The following is a 19411-nucleotide window of genomic DNA, read 5'->3' as shown; positions in this document are numbered from 1 at the left end:
TAATGGTAATAAAGGGTATCCTTGCCTGGTGCCCTTCATTATATTAATCTTTCCTGTCATTTCTCCGTTCATCATTAACTTGGCAAATTGTCTGTCATATATTGTTTTTATAGTGTTTATGAATCTCTCCCCAAAATCCATTCTCTGTAATTGCTTTATCATAAACTGCCAGTTCATATTATCAAAAGCTTTTTGTGCGTCTAGAAACATCAACGCCATTTGTTTTTCTGGGTAAGTCTCATAATATTCCAAGGTATTCAAAATCATCCTCATGTTATCTCTAATTTGCCTTTTTGGTAAGAATCCATTTTGATCACTGTGGATATATTCATTTAGGAGCTTTTTCAACCTGTTTGCCATTATTGAAGCAAAAATCTTATAATCTACATTTAATAGTGAGATCGGTTTATAATTTTTAATCAATTGTAAATCTGTATTTTCTTTAGGTATGAGTGTCACATATGCCTCTTTCCATAAATCTGGCATTTTAGCTTCTAATAAAAATTCATTAAATAAGTCCAACATTACATTACTAATCACTTCTTCCAATGTTTTATACAACTCGGCTGGTAAACCATCTGGTCCAGGCACTTTTCCATTCTTTTGTCTTTTTATTGCTTCTGTTAATTCCATCATTATTATTCTTTCATCTAACATTCCTTTAAATTGGTCTGATATTTTAATTAAATCGGATTTTTCCAGATACTTTTGTATCTCCTCCTCGGGGATTTTTTCCTGTGAATAGTTTCTCATAATATTCTTGGATTACTTTCTTTTTTTCTTCAGTTCTATATTGTAATTTCCTTTCTTCATCTTGTAGATATTTTATAACTTTTTTCTCTTTCTCTTTATTTATACGCTAGCCATCTTCCTGGTTTGTTTGCGTTTTCAAAAAAATTCTGTTTTGATGCTCTCAATTGGTTTGCTAATGATTCTTGTTCATTTAAGATTATTTCATGCTTCTTCAGTTCCATCAATTTCTTAATTTTTTTATTTCAAACATCTTTCTGAAACTTTTTTCCCAGGCTTTTATTTCTTCTCCCATGTTTACTTATTACTAGGTTTTAATTTCATTGCCCTCGTCTCTCTTTGTTCGATTGGGTCTTTGGCTCTTGCCCCTTCTCTCCGAGCCCTCTCTTCTTTCATTTTTTGCTTTTTATCCTTTTCTTCATCTTTCTCTTTTGCAATGTCTACAGCTCCCAGATCTTCTTCCATTGATCCACAAAGTTGTTGATAAAATAACTTTGCTTTCTCAATTGAATCAAGTCTGTGTCTTTGTTCTCTCCATGTCACCATAATCCCTTCAGGTATTAACCATCTAAAACTCACTCCTTTGGATATTAAAAATCTTGCTAAGAATTGATATTCTCTCCTCAAATCTCTGACTCTTCTAGATATTTGTCGTAAAATCACAAGTTCTTTATCCTTGTGTTCCAGTTGCCCCAATATTTTTCTCATTTTCATGTACAATATTTTGTATTTACCGTGTTTTTCGGAGTATAAGACGCACTCCCGCCCCCCAAAAGAGGGTGAAAATTTGGGTGCATCTTATAAATCGAATGTAGCCTTGCCCACCCGCTGGCCCCCACCCTTTGGTCTCTGCCTCCCAGTAATTTGCTTCTTTGCAGCAAACAGCCCATTTCAGTTTCAGTTTCAGTGCAGCCTGATTAGCACAAGCAGCTGATTATCAGTTGGATCGGCCTCCTGACCATCAGCTGTTTCAGGCTGCAGGGATTGCCATTGCCTATTGCTGCCTCCGCGTACCCCATTTTCGGCCTCTGCTGTTTGCTGCAAGGAGGCAAATTGCTGGGAGGCAGAGGCAGATTTTTTTTTCTTGTGCTAATCAGACTGTGCTGAAAATGAAACTGAAACTGAAACAGGCTGTTTGCTGCAAGGAGGCAAATTGCTGGCAAATTTTTCTTGTGCTAATCAGGCTGTGTTGAAACTGAAAATGAAACTTGTTTTCCTCACCAAAAAAGATAGGTGCGTCTTATAGTCCGGAGCGTTTTATACTCTGAAAAATACGGTATATAATTGCACATGCATGGTACATGCCTATACATGCTGCTTTCTTCTGGAATAAACCACATTATACAGAAAAGGAGTAAGAAATAGTAACCCATGTATTAGATTAAAAAAAGTGTGGGGGGAAACGTAGCTAAAACTAGTTTATATACTAACGTAATTAACTATATCTCCAGGCCTTTCCGGGGGGGGGGGGGAGAAATCCTGATACTACATTCATTGCTTTTTGTTCTTTGAATTTCTCTCCTTTCTCTTTTTTGCGGTTACCATAAACACCAGACAACCACAACTTTCTCTGTTTTTCTCTTTCTCTGAACTCATTCACTTCTCTTTTAATATAGTTTCATTCATTCATCACATTTATATAGCTGCCAATCTCAAAAAACATGACTCGGCAGCACACAATAAAAACAGACTATAAAAAGAAATAAGTATTCCATCATTTTATGATGTCCTCATTCATTCTTCTGTATGACCAAAGATCTTCCATTCATACTTGTTACTCATTTTTGTGTACAACCTACACTCATTCAGTACCCATTCATTCTTCACGTTATCTCTTTTCTTAGTACACACACTTGTTAAAAACCCCATTCCCACTGCAGTCAATCTGCACTTCTCTGGCCATATTCAATTCTCACTTTCATACTAAGTAGGCTAAAATATGATGTAACATACAGCCAGTTAGCTTCTTTCTAATAAACACAATTTTCCTTGATCAAATCACATACTATCTAGCATATTTTTACTAATATTTACATTATCTTAAAATATTTGTCCTTTATTTTTAGTAAAAATTCCAAGCTATACAAATTCATTTACTTGTTCTAGTTTTGCCATTAATACATGGCATTGTATTAATTCATTCTATTTTCCCTGTAACTTCTCCCCCAAAACATCTCTAATATAACTACAAGCATTCTTATCCATTTATCCATAGATCTGCAAAACAACCCAGGGGATATTACACATTTTGTTTTACCCCTGCTCAGCAGTGAATCATTCAATAGACATTTCATTTCTTCTTGCAAATTCTTTACTTATGCATCTTATTTATTTGTTGCATTTAATAATGGGTCTTACATTCTATATTTGTATAAAACATTTCATAATTTAAGCCTATCAACAAGTATATAATAAACGTTTGTATAACACTTGTATAATTCTCACATCCCTATGTTTCTCAATTCCTTGCTGAACAGAAAAATCTGATCTATACACCTCCTGTCTAGTGTAAAATTGGACTTCCCAAATTTTGATCATTGTCTCATCTTGGGCCATATCAATCAAAATTCTGCCAAATGCCTCCCTAGGAAGTTATTTTTTTCATACTATTTAAATTCCTAAAACAGTAACTTGGTTATTGAAAAAGTGAACAATTATAATCAAACCCTTTCTACAGAGTTGTGTTTTTAATGGTGTAACAGACAGCCCATAGATGTATTATACTCTAAAATGCCCCTAAAGATTCCTAATTAGAATCAGTATACTCCTTGTTGAAAGTTATATGCTTTCATTATTTGAAAATAAAAAAAACCCCGACATTTCAAGATTTTGTCAAACACAATTACCCAAAGTATTTTTTTCTAGCACAAAAAATCCTGGAAAGTTTCACAGCATCCATATCATGCTGTAAACCTTTTGTGAAAGTTGCAGTCCCTGTCCAATTATTTTGTTTGTTAGTTAAAAAAAAAAAGCAGAAACATACTTTTATCTGAAGCATTACATTTTAAAAAGTAGCAGGTTAATTTTCATATTTTATCATTCACTTCTACTAAAAGGAAACAAAATAAAAGGGAGAAAGGGATGACTGAGTGAGTAAGGTGTTGTCAACAAGGCATGGAAGAAAGCCTTAAGATGATGAGTCAGCAAGCTCTTTGCAGACTAATTATCTTCATGTGTTGTAACTGCAAAAGATTTCACTTTGCACCATAGAACAGCCACTCTCGCTTTAAAAAATATTTAAGTCAGCAATTCTTTGGATCTGTCTCTAGCACTAACTGAAGCACAAGAGTCCCCCTTGCAAAGCAAAGGACAAAAATAAATGCTATTACTGTTATTCCCCTTTAAATGGGACCTGTGAGAACATTACGAAAGCCCAAAAGTTACAGCAAAGAGCTTAAGGGACTGCACTTAGAATTCTCAAGGATCTGAAATGAAGAGCTTCTGCCCATTATGGCTACCAAGGGATCAGAGTTTAAAGAACACATACAGAAGACAACATTGACCAGATGTTTACTTACATGTCTAAACGAGCTGTGAGGTGCTGCTGTTGCTCCTGTATCTTCCAAATAGTCATCCCAACTGAACTCTGCTTCTTCCACAACAGATCCTGCATCTACAATGATCCAGAAACAATGAACAAATCTTAAATGGTAAGATGTAATTGTTATGGTATTATAAATTTCTTTACTGTAGATGTTTTTCCTACTGCTTTGAAGACAAAGGAAATATTCTATTGAAATTGTGTATTAAAATGTACATAACTGCCAAATAACATAGATAATATGCACTAGTCTGTCACTAGTCACTTGTCTGTCAGATATCAAAAGGTAACTATATGAATTACTAAAGCCCTTATGCTGATATAGTGGCCTAACACCTAAGCTGTAGTGAAGAGTTGTTTTTTAAGATAGAATGTACCTTATTTCAAGGGTAATTGAAAATATCCTTGAAAAGGATGGAAATTATATGAAAAATCTTTTCAATTTTAAATTGATTGGAAAAGAGTAACAGATTTATGAAGTAGGCACTAAGCAATTTGCAGATATAAAAGGGCAGCTACTTTTTTCATAAGCACCTTGGATTTGTGACCTATGCCCATAAATAGCACTTTTGATTTTATGTATTGGATCTATCCTTAAACAAAAACATATTTTAGGAGTCAATGATGTCCTTTTTCCTGAATGGTATGTACTTTTTATTTGGAAGGTATACTTCTATGGATAAATACTTGGGCAGTTTTATTAAGAGAAAAAAACCACAGGTGCAAAAAACTATGAATGAAGCAAAAGGTCCATAAAAATCTCACATCTTGCTCTTCTTCTAGTATCTAGTAATTGTACAAGGTTTCGCCTTATCAAAGTCTGATCTAAGTTCTCAATTACTGCTGGAAGGTTAGGTTAGGTTACAGCAGTTTGTGGCGCCCATATGGTCATATAATCAAAATTAGGATGCTTGGCAGCTCATCTGTATTTTTATGACAGCAGCATCAAGAAAATGGTGAGTGGTGGAGCACAGGGCAGCAAAAACCTTGAAGTGCAAGGGGCCAAAAGGGCAAAGAAGGGGGAGTTGAAAGGAAGGCGGTTCCTTACCTTGGAAGAACCAACGGCCAGGGCTGGGAGGGGCCAAGCCACAAGAATGGGTCCCTGGCTAGTGACTGATGGAATTCAGTTAATAATGGCAGCAAGAACTGCTGGGATTGCCATCATGATCATGTGAAATTGCACTTTATGATCACACTGCTTAGCGATGGAATTTCCAGTCTTAACTGCTGTGGTAACTCAAGGACTATTTGTATAGGGACATACATAATGTGTCATTCCTGAGTATGAGGAGCCTGTGGCCTTCCAGATATTGATGAGCTATAATTCCCAGTAGTTGTCACTAGTCATGTTGCCTGAGGCTACCAGAGCTGACATTTAGCAAAATCTAGACAGCTTAATAGGTTTACCTGCAGATAGAAAAACCTAAAATTATAAACACTGGTCAATATTTGTAAGGCACATTGAAATAATTTGCTTAAAAGTTGCGCAACCCCCATATGCCTATTTAGTCAAAAAGATATTACAGCAAAAATTGGCAAAGTTTAAGTAAAGTAGCTTTGGGCATTGGCACAAAAAGAACTATAAAGATCAGGTGTAAAAAAAATGTTCAGGTCTGATTATTATGTTTTGGTTTGGTTTTTTTTGCAAAAGAATAAATGTGTGTTAAGTTTTTATTAAGAATCTGATATTTCCTAAAGCATTTTTTAGCTTACATATTGTAAGGCAGGCTTTAAAATGTAAGGGTTCAAAGACAGAAGAATAAGATACAGGAATACAGAATTCTCCAGGAAATAGTACAAGACTAGATGTTGGCAATATTCAAAAGCAAAATGTGAGATATTTATTTCAAAGCATTTCTGTATTCTTGCAACCTACAGTGTAATCATGTACAAAAGATACACTGAAGGATTTAACAAAGGACCGGCACAAGGTATGCCATAATCTTTAAAAATATTGGAGCTGAGGACTGCCAGCAGTTAATCTGCTAACAAAGATACAACAGCCGAAACAGATGGGACTCATGGGAGGAGGAAGGAGGAGCTTACTTATGGCATAGCCTATATTTTTTAAAACTGCAGTTTTATCCCTTTTATAGCATATTGTTACAACCTACATCTGGTTCAAAGATATTCTGACCTATTATCTTCAGTGGAAGAGATGGGAAAAATGTATTTCATTTGTTCATGAATATAATACATGCTATGCAAAGCAAAGCAAAGCAAAAGATATAACATAAATAAATTTGAGAAATATATAAACCTCATTGTTCTGTGTCTACTCTCTAAAGGCTACAGATGCCAGATTTATCTGTAGTCCATTTTGTGCATTCTAGGAGAAAGTCCTAACTATGACTAGCAACAGTGGACAGGACACACCTGACTATTCCTCTATGCATTGTTAATATACAAATTCAGGGCAGCTGCATTTCTCTTGCATACTCATTCTTTCCTATCATCCTCTGATACAAAAAACATGACCAGGAAGTTTCTTAGGGTACAAATGGAATATAGCCTATGCAAAGTTGTGATTTAGGAACTAAACAAAGGTAGTAGAAATGTAAGTTCAAGTCCATCTTAAGTCATGAAGACACATCAAGTAACTTTGAGCCTTACTGGGTCCTCGCAAGGATAAAATAGAATATTAAAGTACTATACCACAGGTGTCAAACTTGATTTCATTAAGGGCCCTATTAGGGTTGTGCTTGACCTCGGGGGGGAGCGTGGCCGGGGGGGGGGGCATCACTCATGTTGGGGAACGCCTGTGATGGCACAAGCACTCTGTCAGTGAAAATGGGTTCCTGAGCTTTGTTTTCAGCTGGGATGGCCTCCTGCAACCCTCTGCCAGGAAAAAAGGAGCTTGGAAGGGCTGCGTGCGGAGGTACCGCGGGATGGTCCTTTGCTGTTTCCAGGGTAGCCCTGCGGGCCAGATCTAAGCAACCCAGAGGACCGGATCCAGACCCTGGGCCTTGAGTTTGACACCCCCGTACTATACTATGGGATGCAACAGCTGTTCTGTAAATATGTAGACAGTCAGTAGAGGATAGCAAAAAAGAATTTTCTTCCATCTGGGTTGTCCAGATTTTTATGCCAATACATGGCAGCCCATATGTACTATATATGAATTCTTGAAGAAAAAACAGGATATAAAGTGAACAATCAGTTGGCCCAGAGGATTGGCTGGTTCAGGTAGGGGCTAAGGTATTGGTCCTACATTGGTTCAGTGTAACTGTGTATCTTCTCTATCCTTTTCTGATTTTCTTATTTTTGATTTGAATTAGGTTCTCCTATATTAATATATGAACTTGAGTAGTTTTGCCAGTATTCCGATTTCTCCTGAAGGTGTTCAGTTCCTGGTATTCTTGAAGGGTTCTTGAGGTAGTTCACGTGAGGAGATTGACAAGCAAGGTCAACGAACCCATGATGCTCCCAAGTTAGGAAATTCTCAGTGAAGCTTATTGTTTAATTATTTTGTTTTAAGGCATACAAAAATGAGTGGGCACATGCCTGCCCACTTGAATGCCCGCCACTACTTCCTGATTCCTTAATCTTAATAATAGATCTCTGCAGCTTTCTTTTAAAAGAATGTGAGTCTACGTTTCCATTTGTCATGTTTCCTCAATAGTTCTTTTGGTTGCTAGGCAAAAATATTTCTATTCTTGATGGGACAGGAATGCTTGAGGATATAGTATTGTGCAGCTTTTCCTTTCTTCTTTTAATGTGCTGAGCTCATGAAAGAATTTATAAATATAGTATAAGGGAATTCAAAGTCGTCCTTGTAGGGATGGGAAATATTACTTATGGGTTCTTGCTGTTATGTTATATTGAACCTGATGAAGGCCCCTGTGATGTCACCTTGTGTTTTGTGAATATAGTGACAAAAAATGTGCTAGGATTATACTTATAATTTCCCTAGATCCATCAACATTAGTAGGCATGTGATTATTGTCATTACAACAATTTCCAACTGCAGTTTTTCCAATCCTTTGCAGACACTTCAGGCATTTTTGAGTCATTTTTATTTTTCGTAATTTTTCCCCTTTCCAGGATCAGTATACAATGTATATAATGACCATTCTGATAGCAACACGATTCTAATTATAAAACAATTTAAGCATGAGTGAGGACTGCTCTATTAGTATATAACCAGCACTTTTGTACTGTTCCAGAACTGCAATTTTACATTTAATGTTGCTGCTGAATTATTGACCATTATATTCAAAGAAAACTGAATGGAAAGGGAATATATACTGTGTGTGTGTGTGTGTGTGTGTGTGTGTGTGTGTGTGTTTGTATAAACAGATAAGAAAACCAGTGTTATGTCTATAATTCAAAACCATGTCTCAATAAGAAATTAAACTTCATATTATCATTAGTGCTTCAGCAATAAATACCTGAATTATCTAATGTTTCAAAACAAAAGAAAGTAGCATTATTTCTCAATGTGTTCTGTTTCTTAGGAAGTGAAGTGGGGAGCATGATCAAAATCCAAGATTAATTTAAGTTGTCAATATTTTAGTTCTTCATGTGTGAAAGATTGCATCAAAGATTTCAAATGTACTATTACATTGTTCATTTTTGTCAATACTTTAAATTTATTTCTTAAAAGGAAAATATTATACGTGCTCAAACTGGGAACTCAAAATGATAGCATGTTAAGGTATCAAAAATGAAATCATAATAAATATTAATTCCAAATGTTAATTATATAGTTTTTAAATTCTCAAAGCAAATAAATTACAAAATATAACTATAACATACCATATGTGCATTTAATTATGTATTGGGAAGGTCTGTATTATAAAATAACTTCTGTTAAAGAAAAATACTAAATTCTATTTTTATATAGCCCAGACTTGTATAAAGAAATTGTAGCAATGACTTATTCTGGGATCAAATGATTCTAAATACGCTGAGTTGGCATGATTCCATCTCCAGAACTATAATACCTGTCTCATGCTGCTGTTCTCCATTCATTTCCACAGCAATCTTGTAATACCGCTTGGGAACAGGAAGTAGAAAAACTCACTGGGTCACTGTCTTGATCTCATCAGCATCCCAGTGTCTGCTTCTTCAAGCTTTGTGTTGAAGCAAAAACTGTGAAAAAAATTTACAGGCATATTTTTATCCTTAAATCTAGAGCTACATTTTGTTTCTTTCATTTCTGTAGAATTAGAACAAGCTAAGTCAGCACTTCTACTTTATTCTACCCCAAAATCTACTTTTTTCTAATACAGAGGTGATTTTGTTACAGACTATTATAAACAGAAGAGTAAAATAATGATACAGGTTCACTTCTAAGGTATAAATTCATTTTGTCTCACTTTCATACTTAAGCCCATCAAAAATAAAGAGTCCCTAATTTTGTATATCTCAACTAATTCCAAATAAGTTACATAAAGCGGATATTCTTTACATGAGAAACTTCTGTCACAGTTAAAATATCTGCAAAGTTTGCAAATTAATTCTAAATGTATTAAAATTGTTAAACCATCAAGTAGGAATTCCCTCATTTCAGCAATAGATAAATTGGCTGGGTAACTAGAAATAGATTGCACTATTAAATAAGTAATCTTTTGATTGAACCTTTGTTGAAGGGGCTTAACATTCTCATTAAAGAGCCACACATATTGGTGGGCACAATATTAATACATGCTTGTTAACTAGGTCTTCTGTATATTGTATGGAAACATCTACTGTTTTGACTTCAGAACCCAAGAGACTGCCAGAGAGGTTATATCAACAACTGTTATTATGATAGTTGGCAAAACGCTCTAGGAATCGTATTATGTAATACTAGACATACTTATCAGAGAAAAATCAATTAACCCATCCCATTCCCTCTCCTTGCAAAATGGTATTTAAAAAGCTATCTCTTTTTTTTTTTGGTTGATACTGTAGTATTGCTACTCTTGGATTTTCCTTGCTACTATATGTTTTTTCTCTCTCTGTTAATTTGGCTTTATATTCATATACTACACGGGGAGAAGACAGAAACTATGATATGAATACAAGAGGATGCCTCTTTTAAGTCAATGGGTAATTTTAGAAGCTGTGCTCCAAAAGAGCACAGAAACCACTGAAAGGGAGACTTTCAAGCCCCTGCAAGATTTATGACAATAATTTTGTTGACAAGTGTCTCCCGTAAATTGCCCTCCCCCCCTCCTGCACCCTAAAAAAAACCCCAGGCTCTGTACATTTCTGGATGCAGAAGGAATCTAATTCCTGGATGCTGTCTCCACTACAATGGAGAAACTACATATCCTCAGGCCTCATCTCTTTCAGACCTTCAGCAGAGAGCTTAATTTCACATTAGAATCTATGTTCAAATCAATTCAAAATGGAGATATCGCAATGCAATTTTCTTATAGGCTAAAGTAATGCCAAACAGAACTTTGGCTAATAGAGGAATATCACCAAGCCAATACATTAAGGCAGGATGAAGAGCCTATAGCATCATCACTGCAGCCTGGTTTATCTGCAATGAGCATATATGGGAAAAGCTTCAGGTACTGTGCATCCCATATTCAGCAAAGGAATAGGTGTAGTGAATACACAGATAAAGTAATGTTGATTCAAACCCAGCTGTGTGTTCATCCAGGCTCCTCAAACTCCAGCATTCAATAAATAGTTAAGTTAAAAAAAGAAATTGGTTGAAGCTTATCAGCAATTGAAAATACCTTCCCTCAGTTGTAGAACTATCAGCACCTTTTAACTTATAATGCTGATGTCAAAAATTCAAAAGATGTTTTCAGTCCTGGACAGATTGTTTGCATCACTGCAGCTGTAGCTAACTGAAGGTGAGGAATATCAATTTACTTTGACTTTTTCTGTTTGAATTTAACACTTTAATTGTTGATATACTAATCTTAATTGAATTTAAACTTATCTGTCTTGAATGACACCCTGGATTTTTTAAAGTACAAAATGTGGTAAGGCTTAACTAAATATGTTTTTAAAGTTCTAATCCTTGAATTTATATGCAGGCAACCTTTCCTAGAGATTTCGGGACTGGGCTAATCAGAAGGCAAATATGGAAAATAATTGCAGTAGCACATAGAAAATAACTTCTCCCTATTAGACAGCACATTGGATTTAAAAGAAGAAAGAGGAAGTAAAGCGTAGCTAAATATATGTTTTAAGGTTCTAATGTCAGTTTGATATGCATCTGTGAACACAACAATTTCATGAAATTAAAAGTTTATTCATGATAAAGTATGACTAGAGGTGACTGAATAATTAACCCAATAAAATATTATATATCCTAATCTAGGTAGGAAAAAATAAGGAAATATTTGGAATTCATTTAGCATGCTCGCTCTTGTAGAGTAAAAATATAATTACCAATTACTATGAACTACAACAAAGATAAAACTGCAAAGTGGGTGAATTTATAGTCTACTGCAGTTCACTACTTGGCAATATGCTAATGTTCTAAAATCCAAAATAACTAAGGATTTAAAATATAAAAATGGATTTTTCTTTTAGCATATTAAAAAAAACTAACATTTTTTATGGTTAATTTCAACAGCTCTGTAGCTTTACATCTTTCATCAGCATGTATTTCCTATAGCTGAATTAAAAGAAAAAATTATGTTTTATATAGAAACGTAGGGAATGAAGAGAATATAGAAGAGGCCAATTCCTATCACAATATTCCATATTTATTTATTTATTTATTTATTTATTTATTTATTTATTGGAATTTGTCAAACAAAAACGAGAACAAGAATAAGAGAATAAAAATACAATGACAGGGACGATAGGCACATTAGTGCACTTTTGCACATCCCCTCTACTGACCACTTAAATATGAAGTAAAGTCCATGGAAGTCAATTTGTGACTGAAACTTTGTAGCTGAGACAACTGAATCAGATAGGGCATTCTAGACTTTGATAATTCTACTATGGAAATCATATTTTTACAGTCAAGTTTAGAATGATTTAAATTGAGTTTAAAGTGGTTGTTCGCGCGTGCATTATTGCGATTAAAACAGAAAAGGTCATTTACAGGTAAAACATTACTATGTATAATTTTGTATGCAATACCTATGTCTAAAATACCTATATTTTACTTAATATTTCTCCCTAACATAAATTAGTGGATAACAGGATAATCTGTCACAAAAAAAATTATATTTTTAGTTTATAGAGTAGTATATAGACTATGACAATTAGAGTTTACATTAGTTTACTTTTAATAAAATGGTTAAATGTTTTGATAATTTCATATGTTTATAAACTAATAGTTAATGTAAGAGTCCTATGGGCCCTATTTAGGAAAGAGAAATTAATGAGCAATGTAAACAAAATTTAGACTAAATATATCTTGTATAAAATGCCTGAATACAGCTATTGTTAACACAGAAAAATAAAACAAATTTGTTAACATTGTGATATTTTTAATGTTAGACTATCATTTCAGGTCTCTTTTTTGATTCACTGTCTTAAATAAATGGAGAAAGAGAAAATGAACAATCAGGATTCTGCAGAGCTTGCTATTTATAACTAGGCAAAAGCTAACATTGGTTCATGGCAGCTCTCCTAACTTATAAGTAATGGATGTTCGCTCTGGATTCTGACTGACACCAAGGCCTGGATGATACAGAAGATTTACTTTCCCCAAACACTGCTCTCCAGTCCCACAACTATTGGTTAAAAGACAAAAAAGTACAGCAGACAGATAAAATAAGGCAAATTAGTATGATATTGCCTATATATATATATATTCCTTTTGCCACAGTGAGACAATGGCATCCAGAGACAGAACAGCAGCAAGAAGTACACAGGACACTTTAGATTAAAGTTCTGTTTACTTGCCAACTAAATGACTTCAGTCTGGATTCAATTTTCAGCAGCTAACCCACATCTGCTCCTTGATCACAGCCAAATACTGTGACCATAGAGATTGAAGAGCCAAGGTCAAAGAAGAGCAATAACATTAGAACAAATGGAAGATATCTGCTTTGAATTGTGGCACAAGTTCTTCCCGTTACCTCAAATGTAGTGAATAAGACTAGATATCAAGCAGAATCCTAACACCCTGAGAGATGAGCAAATCCCTATCTTTATGACCACCTTGTTAAAAGTAATTATAATAGAAAGAAATAGGTGAGAAACCCTTCACCGATATTTTATCAAATCTGTATATGCTAGACATCTTCCCCCCATCCTCACACATCACAGCACTCAGATTTATCAAAATTAGCAGTAGAGGACAGAAACAATAAGGGAAAAAATACAAAAACACTGATTTTTTTTTTTTAAGAGATGGTAATGTAAAGTAAGGGATAATATGAAAGCGATAAGAAGCAGGTCCTGTTTTTCTTTTTGAAGTTTTAAGAAGCCTAACACGCCTAAATGACTCCTCACAACCATCTTTATCCTAGAAAGCAGGGTCAAATAGACTCAGGAGCACATTGACTTACAATCAGAATTCCCTAAAGAAAAAGTAGAACATTCAGTGACAGTTGACAGGGGGCAGCAATGGGGGAGGGGCACCTGACCATTAGCCTTGGGGTCCAAAGAGCAAGTGGGCAGATTATAAATAAATAAATAAATGCAGCTTTCTTGCTTTGATGTTTATATTTAAGCCTAAACTCTTTTATCAAGCCTCCTATCAGTATAAATCAGTGGCAAACAAAGAGCCTCCAATTTACTTAGTACCTAAAGTGGCCATATCTTCATTTCTTGAAATCATTTTTTCATATGTATAACACTGCCTTTTCTTTGTAAGCTTAGGTATTGTGGAATAAAATATCTGGCTAAAAAATGGATGAAGTTGCCACATGTTGCAGATTTACTAAGACATTATTTCAATTTGTATTTCCTCTTTCCACTCACAGGACACTCATTCTCATAGGTTCCATAGTCCCTGATAATGATTTTTTCTCCAGTTTTTCACGTTACTCAAAGTAATTAATCTCTTTTGTATATTTCCCAAATACTGGGAATCATCAGAGAATATTCTGCATCCACAATGAATTTCCAGACACTTTTGACCAAAAATTAATGATGTTTTTTCTGTTCCTTTTAGTATGAAATGTAAGTTTTTTTCATTTCTTACATAATCTCTAGCCTAGCATTTTACTACTATAGAAGTTCCCACATACAACCTCCCAAATTCTGCTTTGTTTTTCTTTCTCTCCATATTAGGGTACTAATCATAATATAGTATCATACATGCCAAAAATATTGCACAATCCAGACAAATCTACAAACATCTTCAACTGGCCTGCTAATATTACATGCATATGATGCTATTAAATATTCAGCTCTAGAGATTGGTTGAAACTATGGTATTCATACAAAAATTCAAGCATAAACATAAATTAAAATTGATCAAAAGGTCAAATATGAAAATCAACAATTAATACAAAATATTGATTTTATTGTATTTATGATAGTGATTTTATTATGTAAGGGAATAAAAATTCCATATGGACTGAGAGCTTTCCATGCAGCCCTAAGTTACTAATTGTATACTTATGCATTCATGTATACAGTAGTTAAATATATACAAGATGCCTCCTTCCTAGCAGAAAACTGCTATATATTATTGAAGAAATGGTACACTTAAGTATTTATTTCAAAATTAAAATATTGGTTACCTAGGAAAGGTTCAAAACAAACAATTAGAAAGCAGCAATGACAAACCACTTCCATAAAGTAAAACTTTATGAAAATCTGCATGCATTTAGTAGAAATTTAGTACAAGTGCATCCTTATTTAAAAAAAAAAAAAACATGTACACATGCAGAAAACACAAATACCATATTTTTTGTCAAAAAACAAGCCCATTTTTGCAAAAAACGGGGGCGCGGAGAGTGTTTGGGAGGCCTGCAGAGTGCTCCTGGGGGCTGGGGAAGGCAAAAACACAGTTTTTGTGAAAAACAGGCCCATTTTTTGCAAAAATGGGATGAGTGGGGTGGGGCTTCGGGAGGCTGTATTCGGTGTATAAGATGCACCAATATTTCTACCCTCTTTTAAGGGGGTGGGGAGGGGGGAGTGCGTCTTATACTCCGAAAAATACAGTACATTTTATTCATGGAACTAAACATAGATATCTGTGACAAATCAATATCATTGTATGGAAGAAAAATTTTTACTATTGGTTTTGCTTTAAATGCACTCTTTAGGGCAGGACTGTCAAACTCGTGGCCCTCGCATGGTTTAGCGAAGGGGGAAAACGTAACAATATCTCACATGATGCTGCTGTGATGCCGCAAGTTTCACACCCCTTCTTTAGGGGTACATTTGCCTGTTTCCACAATCACCATTATTCATACTTAAATCCAACGAAAGACTGAAATATCTGACCATGTTGATAACTGAAACGAAAGACTAGATTTTCAAAGGATTGACAATTTCAAGTAATTTACATTGATTTTGTTTAGCATTCAACACGTAGTCCTTAACTTACAACAGTTCATTTAGTGGCCATTCAAAGTTACATCACTGAAAAAAGTGACATGACCATTTTTTACACTTACGACCTTTGTAGCATCCCCATGATCATGTGATCAAAATTCACATGCTGGACAACTGGTTCACATTTATGACTATTGCTCCACCCCAAAGTCATGTGATCACCTTTGACAATCTTTTCACAAGCAAAGTCAACAGAGAAGCCAAATTCACTTAACCATCGTGTTATAATTTATCTATTACAGTGATTCACTTAACAACTATGTCACAAAAGGTTGTAAAATGTGGCAAAACTGTCTCACTTAAGAACAGAAATTTTGGGCTCAATTGTTATTGTAAGTCAAGGATTACTTGTACTGTGAAATGTTAAGCATTAGTTTAGATCTTTACCTACAGACCTTAAATGTTAATAGTCTACACTTACTTTTTAAACACTGAGGAGGAACAAGATTAAGAACATTTATGGCTCATTTCCACATTTCAGTATTTCAAATAGATATTTCTGAACAGAAAATGTTCTCCAAATGATAGGTTCATCTCTATACATGTTTATTCCAAATAACATATAGTAGAACTCATGTAATCTTGCTGCTTTGAAATACTGAAACATGGAAAAAAATTATACAGAAACAAAATCAAGGAGAACTCATTAACAAGCCATTCCATTAAATTATTGCAGAATAAGAACAAGGAAGAACAAATGCTAAACAAAACTCTTTCAATACAAGTGCTTAAAGTAAATGCCCTTTGAGCATTTAATGGGAATGGCAGCTCTAAACAAATAATGCCTGCTGCCTTTATTATCATTTCAGAGATTATATATAAGAAAAAACTTTCAGTGAGAAATCAAAATTGCAAAAACACAAAGACAGCAGTCTGTTTCATTACAAGCAGATGATAACAGGCTATAAACTGTGACTGAGCAGTGATCATATGAAAGCTTTGCAAAAACTGAAAAAAAATATTTTTAAAAACCTGTTTATTTATCTGAAAAGCAAAAGCTGAAAGATGCTAGGGAAAAGGGCCAAACAGTTGACAGGAATTCAGCCTGTTGAATGAAAATAATGTTTCAATTCCAGAAAACTTGAGCTTGATTTGATGTTATTTAGCTGTATCATCTCCACAGAATCACCAAAACCAAATATTACGTTCTTGGCTTCCATGATGCACTGATTTCACCCAGAAGAGAATAAAGTAATGTCTGTAATGATGGAAGATGAAAAGAACCTTTGCAAACAAAATACCGTACCTAACATTTGTAGCTAGTAGTACTGTGATTACTAAAGCTTGTTTTAGAGTTGCCCACAACTGCATGTAGGCATCACCGCATACTTATGCTGCAAAGGGGATGACAGATAAGCGTAGATTGCAGATGGCTGCAGGCCGCATCCAAGCCGATGCACACGCCTCCCAAATGCCAACTGTGCATTGTGCAAAGTTGCGTGTCCTGCATGCTGATTGGTTGACCCGACTTCCTGTTCTGTGCTTTGCTGTTTGAATGCCCTAGCCAGAACGAACATTTGCAGATGTATAAATGAAACAGTTATGCAACTGTCTCCGAATAACAGACACATACTTTTCCTGATGTGCACTGACACAGAAATTTAATCCAGGCTTAAATTTAATCAAGATCTGATTTTTACTTGATCATTTATGAAAGGTGAAAACACATGTGCAGGACCATTCATAGGTAACAACTAAGCTAAAATAATTATACATGTAAGTTGATTAAGACAAGATTATATTAAATATGATTAAAAAACAGATTTGATATCAATAGAAGTTTTAATTTTTCCTGTTCAACCAACAACTTTGTATAAGAGGCATGCTATGAGCCCTGTCGGGCTGAGTATTCCGGTTGGTAGGGTACAGGAGACGGGCTTCTCTGCTTTTGCACCTGTCCTTTGGGACATCTCCCCTCCCCCGGAATGAGGTTGGTTCCAATCCTCCCGACTTTTCATAAGAGCCTAAAGACCTGGTTCTGCCAGTTGGCTTGGGGCTCCAATGGGGAAGTATCACAGTGGAGGTGGTTAATAGATTAACATCAGATCCAACCTCCCTCTCATCCTGTTCCCGCCCTCTTCTTTTATTGGGCTGCAATATTTGGCTCTGTGTAGCATTTTATTTATGTTTTTATCTTCGTACAGTTTTTATTTTTTATTATTGTAAGCTACCCAGTTACCCTGAGGTAAGATGGGCAGCCAATAAATTTCACATATATATACATATATTTGTATATGTATGTAGAAACATAAACATAAAAAAAAACTCTTTAAATTTGGAAAAATAACAATTTTAAAAAGTAACCTGTTTGCAAGCCCCATCTAGAGAGGTAGTGGGCATCTTGGTATCCGCAAATTTGGTGTTGTTTTCTCAGAAGAGTTTGGTATTTTCCATCCGGGGTCACGTCCTCTCATAGTTCCAACTGCAACATGAAGATGCCCTGCTAACTGATGATGAGGGCATTATTTTTTAGAATCATCTCATCCCCAGTTCACCTTAAATGATGTTTTAGCTGTTCCAGTTTAAAAGAAGCGTCTTTCCTCTTCTACCAACACAAATCGTGCTGTGATCTATGATACTTTTAGCGATGACACAGAGGTTGGGATTTATCCAGCTTCCAATGACCACTTTAGGTTGCTGAAGGCATGCCTTCCAGCCTCTGGTCACCTGGAACTATATCATCATAGACAGTCTGTGGTGGGTTGCCAAGAAATTGGACAGCTGGCTTCCACAGAGGAGTCTGCTCACATAATACCTTGTGGGGTGTTATTTAGGCTCTTTATTAACAGATATATCTTTTTTTTTTTTTGAAACAATGCTTAGGAAAAAGTGCTTAAAAATGGGATCAGCATTTTCTTGACACAGCACTATTGCATGTATATTTCTTACTAATGACAGCTCTCTCTCCCTTTGATAAAATTCTCCAAAAAACTTATTGCTTACAGGAAGCTTCATCCCACATTTCTTCAATGGGTCAAACAGACTGATGGACAGGTCATAGGCAAGAAGAAGAGGCACAGAATGAGCAGGATAGAGCTCTTCTGGTGCACTGGGAGTGCTATCATGCTTCATGTGAATCAGCTCTTCCTTTTTACAACTTGCCTTTTTGGGACATGCAATTTATGTATATGGCTGCCTACCTTAAGCAAATAACTCTGGGAGGCTCACAATACAAAATAATGAAACCCACATGAACAGAAATACAAATGAATATAATAAATACTAAGTAAGAATACCTAAACGACGGCACTTCATACCTAATCTTTAGTCACAAATTCTACACTATCAGCCGCTCCTAACAATTTAGATCTAATCCTTTCGGAAAACCCAGATTTTTACAGCCTTTTAGAGGACCAGGAGGATCAGGTCATTCAGATTTCCTGGGGAGGCAGTTTGAGTACACTAGACTCAAGCACCCAAATAGACCAACTTGTCACAGGAAAGCAGGAAGGGCATGGGGTGAAGTGGGAGGGAGTTTCCAGCTCCTTTAAATCCCTGGCAACTAAGAGTTGGGTGGGTTCTGGTTTTCTTGGCTTCTAATAAATGCAAGAGTTTTCTTTTCTGGACTGTCACTGCCTTTGCCTCTTTTCTTTTAAGCACTTGGTTTTAATTGTGATATACAAAGACCTTGGGAGAGCATACAGAACCTCTTGTAAATGAGAAACTCTGCACGCATACTGTCTTGGTCTCAAA

At 35.3% G+C, this 19411-nt stretch overlaps 1 protein-coding gene across 1 annotated transcript in view; it reads right to left on the bottom strand.

Moving 5' to 3' along the window:
* The window catches only part of SFMBT1 (Scm like with four mbt domains 1), a 153411-nt gene that overhangs the window by 37120 nt on the left and 96880 nt on the right, over positions 1-19411 (bottom strand). The window contains exons 2-3 of the mRNA XM_070933693.1: positions 9238-9385; positions 4269-4363 (exon numbers count right to left, since the gene is read on the bottom strand). Coding sequence (XP_070789794.1) covers positions 4269-4363; positions 9238-9265 — 123 coding nt within the window. The 5' untranslated portion in view covers positions 9266-9385. The remainder of the gene's footprint in view (positions 1-4268; positions 4364-9237; positions 9386-19411) is intronic.

The sequence above is a fragment of the Pituophis catenifer genome, unplaced genomic scaffold (assembly GCF_029215685.1).
Source record: "Pituophis catenifer annectens isolate HBS135680 unplaced genomic scaffold, rPitCat1.0.hap2 SCAF_2, whole genome shotgun sequence".
Classification (NCBI taxonomy): domain Eukaryota; kingdom Metazoa; phylum Chordata; class Lepidosauria; order Squamata; family Colubridae; genus Pituophis; species Pituophis catenifer.
Note: the sequence above shows the minus strand (reverse complement) of the source record. Positions and strands in the feature narration are given on the sequence as shown.